The 17,695-nt window shown below is 42.7% G+C and overlaps 2 protein-coding genes across 3 annotated transcripts; one reads left to right on the top strand and one right to left on the bottom strand.

Moving 5' to 3' along the window:
- Window positions 1–207: 207 nt before the first annotated feature.
- shrprbck1r (sharpin and rbck1 related) lies at window positions 208–12,722 on the bottom strand. 2 transcript variants are annotated; one of them, XM_011607798.2, is made up of 14 exons: window positions 12,007–12,722; window positions 11,398–11,572; window positions 10,781–10,858; window positions 8,543–8,684; window positions 8,364–8,454; window positions 7,943–8,264; window positions 7,649–7,749; window positions 7,405–7,575; window positions 6,256–6,416; window positions 6,037–6,148; window positions 1,506–1,685; window positions 1,187–1,285; window positions 927–1,070; window positions 208–829 (listed from the first exon to the last, which is right to left on the bottom strand). In XM_011607798.2, exons 1-14 carry the CDS (start codon window positions 12,280–12,282, stop codon window positions 749–751), a joined length of 2,133 nt encoding a protein of 710 aa, XP_011606100.1. In that variant the 5' UTR covers window positions 12,283–12,722; the 3' UTR covers window positions 208–748. The 2 variants fall into 2 exon arrangements, with proteins under 2 accessions (XP_011606100.1, XP_029698767.1); XM_029842907.1 differs by lacking the exons at window positions 208–829; window positions 927–1,070 and having other exon boundaries at window positions 1,511–1,685.
- A 2,543-nt stretch (window positions 12,723–15,265) lies between these two features.
- Window positions 15,266–16,557, top strand: prlh2 (prolactin releasing hormone 2). The gene is made up of 3 exons (XM_029842827.1): window positions 15,266–15,528; window positions 15,696–15,882; window positions 16,208–16,557. Exons 2-3 carry the CDS (start codon window positions 15,717–15,719, stop codon window positions 16,408–16,410), a joined length of 369 nt encoding a protein of 122 aa, XP_029698687.1. The 5' UTR covers window positions 15,266–15,528; window positions 15,696–15,716; the 3' UTR covers window positions 16,411–16,557.
- The last annotated feature ends 1,138 nt before the right edge of the window (window positions 16,558–17,695 follow it).

The following is a 17,695-nucleotide window of genomic DNA, read 5'->3' as shown; positions in this document are numbered from 1 at the left end:
CCAGTGACACCAGCATAGACATATCGCTGGTAACCAGTACCTCCTGGTGGAGCGGGGTGGTACTGCATGTATATCTGACGTCTGCATAACGAAAGCAAAAAGGCAAATGTCTTATATGTCTCACTCACATACAAAAAATTGAGAACTTGAAAATTCCAGACTGCACATTTGATGGCTTTGTTGTGGTGAAGATCAGACACAAAAGACTTGATGTTTATAACAGCTATTTATTTAACTCAACTACATCTGTGAGTTCTAATAAAAAAACAAATCAAGGCACAGTGGGAACTCAAGAACACAGCTGATGACAGTTAAGTCATGGCTTGTCAGTGCAGCCGAGTGCGTTGTCTAGGATAGTTGTGCAGTGAAGTTGTGCTCATAATTAGTTTATTCTCATTATCAGTTCTCTAATTCAAAAGCAAATTGATGCATAGATGAGTTCAGTGTAACATTGAGATTGTCAAAGAATTAGGCAGACCTGACGGGTGAGTTAGATAATATCACCATATCACATAAGACTCACAAACAGACAACCATATGATCTGTGCATGTTTAAGAAAAATGCATAACTATAAAAGAGTCACATTTTTGAGTATCCATCTGCTCTCTGTTTTATAAGAATAAGGCCTCATCAGTTCACTGTAATACATTCTGCTCTGTTGCCCTTAACAGAAAATATTGCAGCTATATTGCAAGATTAGCAGTTTTATAAACATCACATGCAATTGAAGTTTACACTCCCGGTAACTCAGTGGCAGTTTTGGCATTTAGGGTGACATTTCTGATCATTCACATTGCAGCGGCATCCTCCACTGGTGTCTCCAGGACCCTTGGAAACAATCAACACATGTTATTAACTTTTTGAATTATACAAAAAGTATAATTCCAGTATCAAGCAAGTATCAGGAATGCCATGAACTACTCACCCTCGGACCCCACCGTGGTCCTCTGGTCACCCAGCAGATTTCAGTGTGACAAACAGTACAGCGTAGCCAGTCACAACCATCTCTCTTCTGCACGATGATGCCACACTGAGGACAGTGCATAGCTTCCCCTGACTGCACCAGCGTCTGTGATAGTGTCACATTGAAAAAAGGATTCAGATCGGAGTCCGTGCTTTTATTTTGAAATAGGCGTGTTGTTTAAATTTTTTTGGAAAGTTTGTGCTAACACTTATCCAGCCCACCTTGAGGAGGTTCGTTGTCCTCCTGGCAGCAGAGTCATTTATAGCACGAGCGACGAGGTCATCCTGGTATTGCTTACAGTTCATTCCCTCATGGATAGACTGAAAAGAATTGTGACAGGAAATATAAAAACGTAAATATAAAAAAATTCTGTCTCTTTCTTTTAGTAGCAGTTAAACCATTTTCTTCTTACTAATATAATAGTCCAATAAAACTCAACCAACTTTAGCGGTGAATGATCAAATGTGTGAATATGCAGTATTTACATATTGCATACTTTACAAATAAGACAGTTGTGTTTCTTGCAGACATATTGCATACTTTACAAATAAGACAGTTGTGTTTCTTGCAGACGGGGCAGTGGAAGACATTGACGGTATCCTCGTACACACACCAGCCCAGACAGTCAGGGGTGGCACAGTGGTAGCTGCCCTCACAGCGTGACTCTGCTACAGAAAGACCTCTCTGCAGCCATCGCTCGTAGTCCTCCGCCGGCACCAACTAAGTAGAAAATTACAGACCACCTGTTAGTAACAGGCCAGGTGTTGTCGTCTTTACAGACAGCTGAAGCTAATGTTCGCTCACAGTGACATGCGGGAAAAAAAAGAAAAAAGAAAGTGCACATAAATAAATATTAATATTAATAAGTGTGTTAAAAATGTATTTGGAGTATGACTACACATTTCTGCCATTTTATTGAATAAAAATTGCCGAATTTGAGTTTTTTCAATCAAATCAGGGCAGAAACCAGGTGAGGCAGGGGCGAATTATGCCTCACCTCTGACTGCATGATCCAATACATGACGTGTACCAGTTTTTGTTCCTCAGCATATCACTAATTCAAGATTCAAGATTCAAGATGTACTTTATTCATCCCCGTAGGGAAATTGAATTGTAGTAGCAGCCTAAAATGGATTAATATAACTGTATTGTAGGTTTTGTATTTACAAAGTATAGAAATACTGTAGAATAAATAAATACAAATAAGATTAGAACGTTATAAGCATATATACAGCATATATAATAAGCATATACACACACACACACAGAGAGACATACATACATAATATATACATATTATAAGCATTATAAGCATATATACATAAATATAGAATAAAATAGAAATAAAATTACAACATAAACATTAGACAATTATTGTTATTGACTGGGTTTGGATGAATTATAGAATCTGATGGCGGACGGCAGGAATGACTTCCTGTACCGTTTCTTAGAGCAGCAAGGCTGCAGGAGTCTGTTGCTGAAGCTGCTGCTCAGTTTGTTCACTGTGTTATGGAGGGGGTGGGAGGGATTGTCCATGATTGTCCACAATTTCAACATCATCCTGTCCCTCACCACCTCGTCCAAGTTTGCAAGTTTACAGCCAACAACAGACCCTGCATTTTTAATCCTTTGCTTTAATGCCTGCACCCCAGCACACTACAGCAAAGAAGATGGTGCTAGCCATGACAGACTGATAGAACATGTGGAGCATCCTGCTGCAAACACTGAAGGACCCGAGTCTCCTGAGGAAGTAGAGTCTGCTCATGGCCTTCTTGTAGACAGCATCGGTGTTTGTGGACCACTCCAGTTTATTGTCCAGGTGAACACCCAGGAACCTGTAAGATGGGACTATTTCCACATCTTTCCCACTAAAGCAGACTGGGGAGGGTGGGGACTTGCTTTTACTGAAATCCACCACCATCTCCTTCGTCTTGGTCACATTGAGCTGCAGAAGGCTCTCCCTGCTCCACCTAACAAAACTCTCCACAAGGTCCTTGTATTCATCCTCTTGTCTATTCTCCACACATCCAACTATGACTGTGTCATCCGAGTACTTCTGGAGGTGACATGTCTCAGAGTGGTACTGGAAGTCAGCTGTGTAGGTGGTGAACAGAAAGGGGGACAGCACAGTTCCTTGGGGAGCCCCTGTGTTGCTCATCAGGGGGTCGGACACACAGCTCCGCAGTCTCACAAACTGTGGTCGACCTGTCAGGTAGTCCTCGATCCAAGAAACAAGGGGAGCATCCATCTGCATCTTCTCCAACTTAGCCCTCAGCAGTCTTGGCTGGATGGTGTTGAAGGCAGAAGAGAAGTCAAAGAACATGACCCGCACTGTGGTGTTTAGTCTGTCCAAGGAGGAGTAAGCCCTCTGTAGCAAGTATATCACTGCGTCATCAACCCCCACCTTGGGCTGATAGGCAAACTGCAGAGGGTCTTGAAAGGGGCTCACCAGAGGTCTGAGGTGTGTCAGCACCAGCCGCTCCATGACCTTCATAATGTGGGAGGTCAGTGCTATTGGCCTGTAATCACTCGGTGCCACAGGGTGGGTCTTATTTGGCACCGGGACCAAGCAGGATGTCTTCCAAAGCACTGGGATCCTCTGAAGATGAAGGCTCTGGTTGAACAGGTCCTGCAGTATTCCACACAGCTGCCTGGAGCAGTTCTTCAGCACCCGTGGGCTGATGCCATCTGGTCCGGCAGCCTTTCTCTGGTTGAGCCTCTCCAGCTCTCTCCTCACCTGGCTAGACGTGAAGGATAGTCCTGCCAGGGGGATGGGTGACATGTTGAAATCTGTGTAGGGTGTCAGCAGGGGGGAGGGGGATGAAGTTGGCAGAGGTTTTTAGGGGCTCTGGGAGGTGTTAAGGGGACCCATCGTTATCCAGAGGAATATTGGGACAGCTGGGGGAGGGGGAGCTAGAATCAAACCTGTTGAAAAACTGGTTCAACTCATTAGCTTGGTCCACGTTCCCATCAGCTGAGCGTATTCCTTTCTTCTGGAAGCCAGTGATTGTCCTCATCCCACTCCAAACATCCCTGGTCTGGTTCCTCTCCAGTCTCTCCTCCAGCTTCTTCCTATAGACGTCCTTGCTCTCCTTGCGTTTCAGTTCCTTCTGTACTCTCCTGAGCTCAGTCGGGTCTCCAGCAGTGAAGGCCCGCTTCTTCTTGTTCAAAAGGGCCTTCAGGTTTGTTGTTTGGGTAACAGCGTACCTTCTTGGTGGGGACGGAGTTCTCAGTGCAGAACTTGATGTAGTCAGAAACACAGTCTGTCAGTCCATCCAGGTCCTCACCATGTGGTTCACAGAGAGCAGACCAGTTGGTGGTCTCCAGGGCATCCCGCAGACAGTCCATGGCACCATCTGACCATTTCATAACAGTCCTCACTGACCGATTGCTGCTGAACCACAGGTGTGTATGATGGGGAGAGCAGCACGAGATTATGGTCAGACTTGCCTGGTGGAGGGAGTGCAGTGGAGGTGTATGCATTGGTGATATTAGCATACAGTAAATCCAGAGTCTTACTGTCTCTCGTGCTGCACTGGACATACTGTTGGAATGTAGGGAGAGTGGACTTAAGGGAGGCATGATTGAAGTCACCTGTGATGAGGATAAAGGCTCCGGGATGTTTAGTCTGCAGGTCAGCCGTGACAGAGTGAATAACGTCACAGGCCGCTTTACCGGTCGGAGGAATATAAACAGTGATGACGATGACATTAGTAAACTCCCGTGGCAAATAGTATGGACGGAGTCCGATAGCAATAGGTTCCACGTCGGGACTGCACACGCGCTCCTTGACGTGAATATGCTCTGGGTTGCACCACCTGTTGCTAAGGAACACGGCCAGTCCCCCTCCTTTCTTCTTATCGGCCGCGGTGGTGTCTCGGTCCGCTCGCACAGTGCTGAAACCAGCGATCGTCACATTAGAGTCCGGTATCAGTCCATGGAGCCATGTCTCCATGAAACACATGATACTGACCTCTCTGTACTCCCGCTGGGTCCGTGTGAGTGCCTCCAGCTCGTCCATCTTATTTGCCAGGGAACTGACATTCCCCGTTATGACCGCGGGGACGCAGGGATTAAAACGTCGCCTCTTCATCCTCTGTTTAACTCCAGCCTTACTCCCTCGTCGTTAGCTCCTTCGGGATTTGGGGCTTCTCTCTGACCACAAAGGATGGTGGTCTTAGAGCCATCAGCTGGTCTCGTGTAAAGACAATACCGGTCCGCTTCTCAGCACAGCTGATGGGGGCCGCGAATAACCCAAGCACCGCAAAACAGAGAAAAAGGTATTCGAGCCTCCAGAACATGGTGTCTGAATACTCCAGTTGTAAAAGGAAAGAAAGTAAATACCAAATAGCAAAGAATGTAAACAAGTATAGCAAACACTACGGAAATTTAAAAGAGAACAAATAATATGAACTTTACAGAAATAGTCGTTATACACCACGACTTTCTGCAGTCTATTTAATGTCTTTTATGCATGTGTGAGAGAACTATTCCTGCTGATCGCACAATAAAGCGCAGCGATAAGTCAGCAGGTAAGGCAGGCAGTACTCCGCCTCAACTCAAGGGGGCGTACGCAAGCTGGCAGGCGCTTTCTCGCTGCAGTACTGGCTCATTTTAATAGGCAAACTTTATTAAAATTTATTGAAGCACCAGAATTTAAAGTTAGAAAAATAACAGAAATGTTTGCTGTTGGTCAAAATCAAATTTCTGCTGCACACATCTCTGGACTTTAATTTGTTTACAGTATATATGAATTTCTTAAAACACAAGATGGGTGCTCTATCCATAGCTAGAAAAGAAAGTTCTTTATAGGACAAATATGTTCCTGTGTATATGTTTGTGTTGGTTTGTGAGTGTAATTGAAAGAGGAATGCTGATGGGATATGAAGCATTATCAGTAGTTGTATGCTGTTGGAAAACTAGTGAAATAAGATGCTTTTTTTTCAGTTTTTACAATCATAAATCTGACTCTTGAGGAGTCAGTGCCTCACTAGCCATGAACCTCACCGCACGTCACTGTTCGCTCACATGGCCTTTCAGCAGAATAAATATTTTATTTGTCACTACTCACAGCTCTGATCTCTCTTTCCTGCAAAAAGCAGGAGCAGGAGTAGGTTTCATCTCTGTAGGGACACGATACCTCTGGCTCTTCACTCAGCATAATGACTGAACGTAAGCACTCTCTGGTCGGGACAGGAACACACACACACACACAAACGTGGACCAGTTTGAATCAAAAATTATCGTCCAGTGTCCGGACGCAGCCATCTGTGTCTCAAACTTGACTTACTTGCAGAAACAGTGGAGGCACTCCCTCAGCAGGACCCCGTCTCCACGCTGCAGATCCATGTAGCAGATCCTGCACTCCACAGGCTCGGGGTTAGGAAGCAGGTCCTGGCTGTCCAACATCACCAGCCGGGCAAAGTTTTTGCTGCGCTCCTCTTCCCGTGCCTGGCAGGAAGTGGGATTGCATCCAGTAAATTAAGTGGAATTATAATATGTTTCCTTTCACTTTTATGAGAGGCCGCAATCAGATCGGTAAAAGCATAAAGACAAGAATGTTTGCATGATGAATAAAATTTTAATTTTTACATATTATATACAATAACAGGTAAATTCAAAGAAAATACATTCAATTCCCAACCCAGCTCTAGCGGCTAAAAAAGGAACAGTACCAATTATGGATTAGAAACAAGGTGTATCAGCAAACAGCAGAATCGTTTTGTTTTTTTTTACTGCTAGTTCCCCTTGCGGGGTCGTGGGGAGGGTGCTGGAGCCTTCCCAAATGGACACAGGTGAAGGCAGTGCCGCCAGCACATCACTGAGACCTATGTGAGCGTTTTGGCTGTTTAGTGCCTTGCTCATGGGTACCTCGGCAGTGCTCTCAAGGTATCCTTCATTTTAATATAAAATCAGCTCTTTTCTCCACTGATCATACACACACATCCAAAACCCGGAGTCGGGGATGCTCCGGTTCCATAAGATATGGCTCAAATAGCCATCAGTGCATCTCAAGAATGACTCTTTAAACGCCATTCAAATTCAAGGCAAAAATAACTGTGTTTGCTTCAGTCCTACAGGCATTACTGGTGATGTATTAAAAAGAGTGCTGCTACAGACAATGTGCCTGGTTGCCACTGTAAACATGTCCTGTGTATATGTCGGTGTGTTCAGCTGTCCTGGTCCAGGTTATACAGGAGTGAATTGTTTAGACCTCCAGCACTCCTCAGCACCTCTCTTCTCCCTTTCTCCTTGAAAAAACAGAGACAAAAGAGAAGAGAGTCAGCCTGAGAGCGTCTTATTTTTTCCTCAACTTACTCTTTTTTCCCCCCCCTTTTTTTAAGCCACTTTCTTCCTTAGGCTAAAACAAGGCGTGACACTGACATATACACTTTGACTCAGCTGGAGTGTTACATGCATTAGTGTCATTCTTTCCTACCTGTTGGTACTGCCTTATAGCTTCCTTTTCCTGCTGGATTCGTCTGAGCTCTAGTGCATCGGGTCGGTATCCTCCCGGGATGACGTAACTCTCTGGACGGTTTGTGCTGCAGATCTCGCATCCGGGACGAGTTGGTTTATTAATGTAAGTGCAAGACGGGCACGACCAACCCTGCAGCAAACAGTTTAGTTATTAGCATTCATTTGCTCAAACTAAACTGTAGTTTTCCATAAAGCTGTACTACCTGGGCAGAGGCTTTTTTGGGAGCAAGTGCTTCTTGGAGCTGAGGCATCTGTATGTTGATAAGATCTCTGATATCACTGATGTTTCCTCTTTCTGGCCCACCTGAACATTAAACATATCAAAAGATCACTAGTCTATTGTAGAACACACACCATTCACGCACACATGATCTTTTTAAACTGTAAAAAATCAGGAGGGAATTCTGACAATGCTTAGCACTGTATCGCTGCACTGCTCAGTAAAAATAAAAAAGCTTAATCAAAGTAGAAACACCTAAGCTAATGCCTCTGCTCACCAATATTGCAGCTAGTATGGAGTCTGGAAGGTAGGGTACAGTAAGACCTCCTGTCCAGAGATGAGGATCCATTTGTTGAGGTAGTAGTGAGGGGGGGAGTAGATGCAAACAAAGATGGGGGATTGACAAGAAGGGCGCTCTCCTGGTCTTGTTGGAGAACCTGCTGAGTCAAGCGAGCATGACGGGCTGAAAGTAGGTACAGAAAGGCAGTGTCACCATCCTGATGAACTCCGTATGAGGCGAGGGAGCGCTGGTCAGCGCACAGGCACTGGCCGATCACCCAGCGCTGTACCCGAGGGTGAAAGCCATACTCCAGAAACACCTGGCATGGAGATGAAGCAATTTGGGATGATGTAATTGCAATTTATTGCACTTTTATTAAATAAAGCCAACAAGGATGATGTGCAATTTACAGCCTAACCTGCTGCTTCAGTGCTGCAGTGGTCATGTGTGGAAAAACCTTCACAGTGACACAACAGGATGACGAAGAATCCTCGACTACAACTGCCAGACTGTCAAATACAAGGTATGGGGTCAGAGTGCTTGTTTACAGGATTTCGCACACCTTTATAAACTGCTTCAAAAAATCAGGACCCACACCTGATTTCATTATCTTCATAGTCTCTGGCAGAGGCCTGAATCTGGACAGTGACGTGTTGTCGAGCTAGTGTGGCAGCAAGGACGGAAGCAGACTGCATATCACCTGCTTCTATAGCGTGGCTGAGTTCTATACACGTTTCCTCTATAGATAGACACACACACAAGCACACACAGGTGAAAATACAGACAAGCGTGTGTAGGGGATCATTCCAGACCATTATCATAAAGAAACAAGACATGTATTTTTTGAGATTACAGGTCTTGACAATTTTTAAAATAAAGATATTCAGAAAGAAAAAATATAAGTTATTGTTTTGAGCTTTATTCAAACAACCCTTTCTGTAATTCAACAATAGCATTCAACATCAGTGTCATCATTGAGAGGGAATTCAATGTTCTTCTGGTGGAGTAATAGAAATGAAATGATGGTTTGTCAAGTGTGGAGTTATCAGTGAGGACACACCACATTTTAGCAACAGGGTGACACAACAGTGACAAAATTAGAATGATTAAAGGAGTGGTATGTAAGAAATTTATTTAAAGCAACCATAAAATGGTCCACTTATGTAGTCGGGTCATCGAATTGACTAGGCGATATGTTTTTTGGGGTATTTTTTTTAAAGCTATATTCCTTTCAGGGGTCACAGAGAGGGTTTCTCATTGCCCCAGGTACCCTTGAGCAAGGTACTGAACATCTAAATGCTCACATAGGGCCCTGCTATGAGCTGGCAACTCATCCAGGGGTGTACCCTGCCTTTGCCCATATACAGCTAGAATAGACTCCAAGGTAATTAATTGTTTGGGAAATAACGACACTTTCTCTGTTTCTCTGGCATATAGCTGAAACGCTGTGGACCAACATTAACACGGCCAATATGGCAATATGAAACATAAAGGAGCCAGTGCATCAGTCATATGTAGATGTTTTTGTTGGATTCAGCAAGCTAAACAGGCAACCTCTACTCTGGGGGTAGGCGACAAGTTACAACGGGTCACCATGAGTTACCAGAGTATTTTGTTTGTTTTGGCCACAACCTCACATACCGCTCGTTTAACAATCACTAGATGTGATTGTTAAATGAATCTTAATTGGGCTTTATTAACACCCTCCAGAAGGTAGCCATGACCATAAATCAAATCCAGGGGAAGTTGCCTGATTCATCAGTAAACAACATTCCGAACATATGATATGACAAACACCACCCCGAGGAGCCAGAGCATAGTCTAATGCTATACCATTTTAGGACACCATATTTCAGAGGGCCTGGAGTTTTATTTTCCAAGAGTCCAAACCATATGCTACTAGGTTTTCAAAGTCCAGAGCAATGTGGTTTATTTGGTGAGCATTAGCAACTACATCATAGAAGGGAATGAAACCTCCTTGGAACTGGTTCTCAGAGATGTGTACCTTTGCATTTGACATAGCTTCACATTTGTGGATCTTTGAGCAAGGTGCATAATAAAGGGCATAATTACTTTGCTAATTACTTTACTTAGCCACAACTGGGTTTAACTGGGTTTATGTCTAACCATGTAACATGTGCCACACAATCACGTGGGGACTTGATTCATGTTTTCCCCACAAATCCAACAAACACATTCAGAGTTCCATAACCATCAGCATTTGGGAACCTACCCAAGCATCATGTGGAACAATTACAAGGAAGGAGGGAGGTAATATTAGGACGTGCATCATAAGTAATTGTGTCCTGATAGACAAGGCTGGCCGAGGTGCCTCAACCCACATAGGGCTGATATGGTTATCCGACAGCCTGAGCTCCACCCTAAAGGATGAGTGGAGTCATTCTCACAAGGAAGGTGAATGAAGGTGGAATGAAGGGTTAATCTGGAACAGTGGTTGAAATACTTTGGGATCATGAACTGCAGAATTATAAATGAGTATGCCACGATGATAGCAGTCTACTAGTCACATTTAAGAGTCCCAGAGTGTCTGACAGGTTTGGAACATTGAAAATTACCTTCGGAAACTTTCTAACAGCCCACAAAAGAGTTAGTATAAAAAACTGCTGGGAAACTTCAAGCCATCATGGTTACACTAGTAAAAACAGAACATAATGAACAATTTCTGTGTGAGGAAGAGACATTTATGTGCAGAAGATGGGTTTTTAGGCCTCAAAGACTTTCATAGCTAATTGCTACTCTAAATTATTTGTACATTTCTAAATTACTTCTACAATTTGCATTTCATGTTTACAGAGATGTGTTTAGAATACACACCTGTTCTTTGCAAAGATGAAATGTTCTGAGTATCAACAGAGTCCAGAGCATCCTGGGGACCATTATCTTGAGGGCCAACTGTCAAAGAAACATATTGAGACCAGGACAATTTCAGACAACTAAAGAAACTGTAATGCACTGCAAGGAAACAGTCAGATCTTGATCAATTTTTGTTATGGACAGAGAAAGCATTGAGAAAGCATTGAGTTTAGAGTTTAATTACTGTGGAACCTGACACAGTGGCTGGTTATGGAGTTGGAATGTGGAAAAGTGTAATTTTTATGCTTAACCCAAATTATCCTGTACATTTTCATTTTTGAATGTCAAGTTTGTGGGTTTGGGGGAATTAACTTTGTTTACTGTAGTACTCCGTACGGCAGCTCAGACAATTTAAAAAAAAATAATTTTCCTTGAGCTGCGTTGAGTCTTACAACTAAAGACTCAATACAACTAAATGATCATTCTTTCAATTATATAACAGTGTGTAGACAAAGAACAGTGTTAGGTTGGTGACAGCGCTTACATCTGCTGTTACTGCTGTAAAAAACCACCTTTGTAGGAATAAATGACAACAACTGGATATATGTGCAACAAACATCAATGCTAATGAGCCAGACCTCTCTGTGCCTCTCTCAGGGATGATGTCAGCACCGTTGCCCACCCCTGGGCTTCCTGCTCACAGCGGAAGTTGAAGCTGATGCGCTCGTGTGGAGGCGCCACCAAACTCAGCTCATGACACTTTGATGATTTCACCTCGTAGTTGATCGTCCCCAAATCAAACTCGGCAATGGTCTGAGGGAAGGACGGAGAGGGCAAGCTTATTCAGAGCAATGGGGGGACGAGAAGCAAGGTGCTTGGGGAGATTAACAGGATCCAGAATGGGCTATTGTCATTAACAAGCCAGTGGGTTTTTATCTTTTATTCATTGTGCTCAGAGGTCTCCTCTTGCTTATTAATATTTGTATATAATACATATCCTCTTGCTTATTTATAACGTCTGACATAATTGCCAGGAATACAATGCATGTAAACCATAAAATCTATGGACGCCCAGAGCCCACTCATCTATTTTTTTATGAATATCTTCAGTTGTTTATATGTCGGGTAGTTATAGATGAATATGTGCTGCCAAACAGCAATTTTTTAAGTTAAATGAGATGCCACAGTGCGTCAACCTTTAGAGGTATTTCCCCCAGCTAAAAACACACCACACGCCGGAGACTCACCACAGTCCGGCCAGTCCCGCTGCTGTGCTGGATCGAAAGCCGGAAATCCCCGGACTTCCCAGGGTCCATGCTGAGCTGCAGGCGCAGCGATTCGTCGCCTGCTCCGGGTAGACAGAGAGGCCGAATCCCGGAGTGGCACACCGACACCGGCACCGACATGAGGACAGTCTGACAGCCGTGTTTAGATACCGAGGCCTCATGATGTGACGGGGCGGCGGCCTGATCCGCGCTGAAGTCTGGAGAAGTGCGTGTCCAACCGCCCGAACTCAGCGACATTTCATCCACAGACACATGTAGAAAATAAACTGGCAGCACGGTTCTCTTGGTGGTCCCCTATGGTCCCGAGCTGTGTTCTTGCTGCCCTTTTTACGGTACCTTTGACATCTCCGCGGGGGTTATTTTTACCAGACTCATCTGACAACAAGAAACAAGTGCGTAGTCTGTCAACTGGGAAGCCACTCGTAAAAAAAGTAGAGCTCAAGTGGTATTTTCGCTTTTCTCTCCCTTTTTGTTGGTACGCCGTTGTTTCGGCTGCTGTCGGTACTTCTTCGAGAGGGCGACAAAAACAATATCATGCGAAATAGTCCATAATTCCGGGCAAAAACAACAAAATAATGTTTTGGATGGTAGAAAACTGCTGACGCAGAGGGTCGAGCTTGTGCTTCCCCTTCGTAGCGCGCATGCGTCGCTTGAGGAGTGACGTGTTCTGTTGTCATCACACATGGTCAATGGTTGAAATATTTCTAGTAAGGGGCGTGCGTGCTCCCAGTTTGCTACGTATTGAGTAGCAAAATATGCATTCTACTGGCAAAGGACATTTTTTGGAAGGGATGACATTCTGGCTGGTCCTCACAACCCCAAATAACTGAGGGGTTAAGATGTGGTTTTTAAGGTTGGAGTTAGGATTGGGTTTAGGATTGGAGGACAGGTCTGGTGTGCACGGCCCGTTCCTGACACTGGGCCGCCATACTGGGTCCCTGTAAGAGGCAATGGCGTTTAGGTTAGTGTGGGGGGAAGAGTTATGGATCAGGGTTTAGAGCTTGGGCAGGGAGCTGGGTAATGTTTTATGTCTATATGAAAGTCCTCAGAGAGATAGAAGTACAAGGATAGTCCATGTGAATCAACTCTATATAACTGGATGTATAATGAATTAAAGTAAGTATGGAGATTCAAATGTAGTTACATTGCTTTTTTGTTTGTTTGACCACGAGTAGAAGAGGAAATAACAGAATTCACTGTGGAAAATTTGTCTTTCAGTGATTTTAATTAAAATGCACACATGGTAAAGCTGTAGCAGACAAAAGTGGTCTCAACAAATGTTCAGGGTCTTTGTGAGGGTGCATGACAACAGTTGATGAATGGTCTTGTGTCTGTTTAAGACAAAACAAGGATGTTAACTGTACATCTGTAGAACATCTGCAGGTGTCTCATGAAGGTCGTTTGAGGGGAAATCGAGTACATATATACTGAAAATATATAGAGTTATTATTACAACCTCTGGCTCCAGTATCCCTGTCACCTTGATTAGCAATTAATAAAGAAAAATAATAATAATTTATTCTGAAACATTATTTCTGTCTTCAGCAAGTGTTCTTGATAAGAAGTATCAAGTTCACTTTACATGATAGATACGGTATTAGAAAAAAGATGGCTTATTCTCAGGCAGCATGGTTTTAAAACAGATTTTTATTAATCCTTTATTTCTATGGGTAATTCTTTAGATAAAGTCTCTTTTGAGTGAGACCCAGCCAAGACAGCATGACATCATAAATTACTGAGCTGGAGCAAATGTTCTAAATTTCAGTCTTAGTTCTTTAAACAGGTAAAGTTGGGAATTTCATTGGTGACTCAACCATCATGGGGTCACAAGCAAACACATGATGAGGCAGCTTTATGATAAGTTTTGTCAGAACATATTTCACATCCTTATTGAGCTGTTTAGTCAACAGGAAATAATTTATAAAGTTGAGCAGGGGATGGCTTGAGCTCGTGACCACGGGTTTCTGTCACACCTCATCGTAAGACAGAAGAAACGCTCCAAACCCACACACTCTGCAAGTGACAAATTATGAGGTGATTAACAAAATATACTGTAGCGTGTTGAGGGAAAGCTATTAATCCTACTAAAAAAGGGGATTCTCAATCAATAACCCATCCCACATGGCTCCAAGATATCATTCAACAAAAAGAGGCACCTTTAGTAAGAAGCTATTAATAGAGACAAGTCTGCACAGCATCGTTCGTGCAAAGATCAGCAGGAAAAATGGGATATTCAGTCAATGCAACTGTGATTCGGTCCATAAGAAGACTTCCTGCTGGGAATTGAGCACCAATGTTTATAGAATCACAGACACATTGAGTTATTCATTCAGGGGCTGCCGAGACCATGATGTCTTTAAATCAATCCACATGGACATGTCAGGGCAGTATTTGCTCTTTATATGGCAAATGTGCAGGCTCATACACCTACTTTACACAGCAATAGCAAAAATTGAGCTTTTATATATTTATAAAGGGTGAATTTATCATTTTGTGAATGTCTTTTTCTGCAGTTTTGCACAATTCCTAATTGAGTATTCGAAATTCTCACATGACCTAGCATTATTATGCATCCTGGGGTAAATCACACCATTTGAGCTCAAGATGAGGTGGAGAAGAAGCTGTGTGCTGATCTAGGGTGCAATTAAATACATGCATTTGAGCATAAAGGTGCAAAAAGTAAGAGAAGAAAAATGTAGATAGTGATCAAATAAGTGCTAAAACAAGGAAAACCAGGATCCCAAATATCTTGATTTTATTGGCATTTACAGAAATCTTGACCTTTAGCTGGCATGGTTTGTGCCCAAGGTGAATTTACACCTGAATACGTCTGTGTGCAAAGAATCTCACTTTGACCTCTCACATGTGAATTACCATGGTGACCTTTCTGTCACCATTATTTACCATTAGAGCTCTCAGTGGATGCACATGAACCTAAAGACCTCATCGATCTTTCAGTTCATGTCGCCTTTCCATGACTGATTTAATATATATCATTAAAGAACCGAAGACTGTGCATATTTACTAAAGACTGGAAGTGCTTTAGTCTTTTCCCCTGCCTTGTTCATTCTAATCATGACATTGATGAAAGGCTATCACAAAAAGGAAAAAAAACACCCACGGCAGTGGCCTCTTGAGGTGTCGGGTCTCCCATGTTCACTAAATTAAAGTTGTCTGTGTGTCACTGACTTCTTGATGGACTGTGCTACTACGTGACAGACAGCAGGAAGACACCAAAACTAAACCTTCTTTTTTCTCTCAAAGGGGATGAGAGGATGGGTAGGTGTTAATGTGTGGGAGGAGTATGAGGAGAGGAGGAGGTGATGCATCCTGTAGACGGGGCTCACTGATGAGGCTGACGTCCTTGCATCACCGTGCGGGAGCCACATGAGCAGCATGAGTATATAAGTGGGAGCACGCCTGCTCAGCAGTAACAACACCAGACCTCCGCTCACTGACCTCAGCCTGTTACCAAAGTTCAGGGTAAGGAGATGCTTTTGCATCTTATCTTATGACTTTCATCAGTTATAGTGAAGAATACATAGAAACCAACTGCAGTTGTATTGTCAGATTAATGGACATAGATTAATTCTGCTGTCAATCTGGATTTAAAACTGAGAAAGTCTTCACTGAATCACTGTCCTCTTCAGTGCCTTGGACGATCCCACAGCATGCTGCCCGGCAGAGCAACTGATGTCCGTCGTCGAGTCCCGGTGAGCTGCTGGCTGCCTGCAGCCATGGCCCTCCTCCTCCTCCTCCTCTCCTGCAGCTTCAGCAGCGCCAGCAGCACTACGGTGGACCACGAATTCCATACTGTCCACAACGTTGATAACAGAAGTAAGACTTTGGGATCTTGGAATTTGTATAAAGTAGTTCAGTAGGATTCAAGACAAAAAAATTTTTTTTTTTAAAAACAAACACTTATCTCTCTCAAAACGAGGAAAAGTGTGCTTTATAAAAACATGTTCATCATATAAACTCATATTTCTCTTTATTTTCTATGCCTGTCTTCTAAAATTATACTCTGTTATATTATACACTTTCTATAACTGAAAAGATTTTATTTTTATATAACTAGTAATTATTTTCAGAAACTCTGATGCGTCTAAAAATATTATTGCCTAAAGAAATTATTTACAATAGACTTTATTTGCTCTTTAAGGTCCAGAGATAGACCCGTTCTGGTACGTGGGGCGCGGGGTGAGACCCATCGGGCGATTCGGGAAGAGGCACAGCTACGCAGAGGCTCTGGGCAGGGGGGAGATGAAGCCTTTTGTCAGGATGCTGCTTCTGCTGCTCAACAGCCTCAGAGACGAGCAGAAACTGGGGAAAGCACTGGATGCAGAGAATAAGGACTGGTTCTAGTAACATTACTTCCTTCTCCCCTGTAACCCGGGGATGGATTTGTGCTATTTTGCTGTTGTTAGAGCCTCTATCAAATGACTCACTTGATGTATTTGTACATAAAAAAATTCTATATTGATTAATAAATCAGGATGTTGTGATTGTAAACGTCTGTAGCCTTCCTATGTATTCTCTGGACACATTTTCTTTCAAGGTGGGTAAAGCTTGACATTGTAAATTTTATTTATCTCATAATACATTGTGGCACGTACAGTACACAGTCTCTTTTTTAAAACATTTTTTTACTTGTTAATGTCATACGAACTGAAACAAATAATTGCACATTAAAGTGGGCAGCCTGTGTTTGTGGCTGTGCACACACAGAGTTCCTTATTCATTCACTCTGGATTTTAACAGGAACAGAGACAGTGTTATGCTTTTAGCAAAGCTCTTTGTTTTTCGGGGTATCTGGGTGCCATTTGTAGTAACAAATTATATTTCCTGTGTGAATCCAGCAATACAGGGCATGACAGATACACAGCCTTTTTGACACATCACTATAAAGATCAACCAACTATGATTGGGCAATACATTATTCTATATCACTTCCATATTTTCACACAAATACATATATTAACGATATTTTTTTCTTACATTAGAAAAATACAGGACACTGATGATTGGACCCTTATGGCTGTGCTTCTCCTAGGAAGTTTTACATCAATCTTTGAAAAAACCAGAAACATGCTTTTGTACATTGACACATTTGAGCTGAAAAGGACAGAGCATTCGTACAGAGGATGGTCACACCTTCCGTTTTATACCTTTGTCAAGAAAACCAGCTCCGCTTCGGGAGATGCGGGCTAAATGAGTTGATGACATCAACGACCAAAGAGAAAAAGGCATTATCAGTCTGAAAGATATTAATGCTAAATGATTCATACCCACTGCACCAGAAATGTCTTGTCACTTATTTTTCTTTTTTGTTTACCACTGTCATTATTTGAAAGATATCAAACACTAAAAGCAGGCATAGTATACACCGAGAGTACTGAGTCACCATATGTGAGCAAATGACTGAGGAGGGTTCTTCTGAGGAGATAATAAAGCCTTTGTTTTGCAATAGTTCAGTAGAATTGCATAAAAGCTTTCAGTAAAGTAGAAAAATAAATTGTAATAAAATCATGATTTCATGGTAGATTTATATATATATATATATATATATATATATATATATATATATATATATATATATATATATATATACACACACACACACACACACACACACACACACACACACACA

This window comes from Takifugu rubripes, chromosome 10 (genome assembly GCF_901000725.2).
Source record: "Takifugu rubripes chromosome 10, fTakRub1.2, whole genome shotgun sequence".
NCBI lineage: Eukaryota > Metazoa > Chordata > Actinopteri > Tetraodontiformes > Tetraodontidae > Takifugu > Takifugu rubripes.
Note: the sequence above shows the minus strand (reverse complement) of the source record. Positions and strands in the feature narration are given on the sequence as shown.

Excerpts from the sequence above, each read along its gene's own strand:
- shrprbck1r (XM_011607798.2), bottom strand. The coding sequence starts at position 12,282 with ATGTCGCTGAGTTCGGGCGGTTGGACACGCACTTCTCCAGACTTCAGC. Across the intron at positions 8,455-8,542 it reads TATGAAGATAATGAAATCAG|TCTGGCAGTTGTAGTCGAGG; the intron begins GTGTGGGTCCTG and ends TGTATTTGACAG. Across the intron at positions 1,286-1,505 it reads ACAACTGTCTTATTTGTAAA|TCTATCCATGAGGGAATGAA; the intron begins GTATGCAATATG and ends AATTCTTTTCAG.
- prlh2 (XM_029842827.1), top strand. The coding sequence starts at position 15,717 with ATGCTGCCCGGCAGAGCAACTGATGTCCGTCGTCGAGTCCCGGTGAGC. Across the intron at positions 15,883-16,207 it reads CCACAACGTTGATAACAGAA|GTCCAGAGATAGACCCGTTC; the intron begins GTAAGACTTTGG and ends TTGCTCTTTAAG.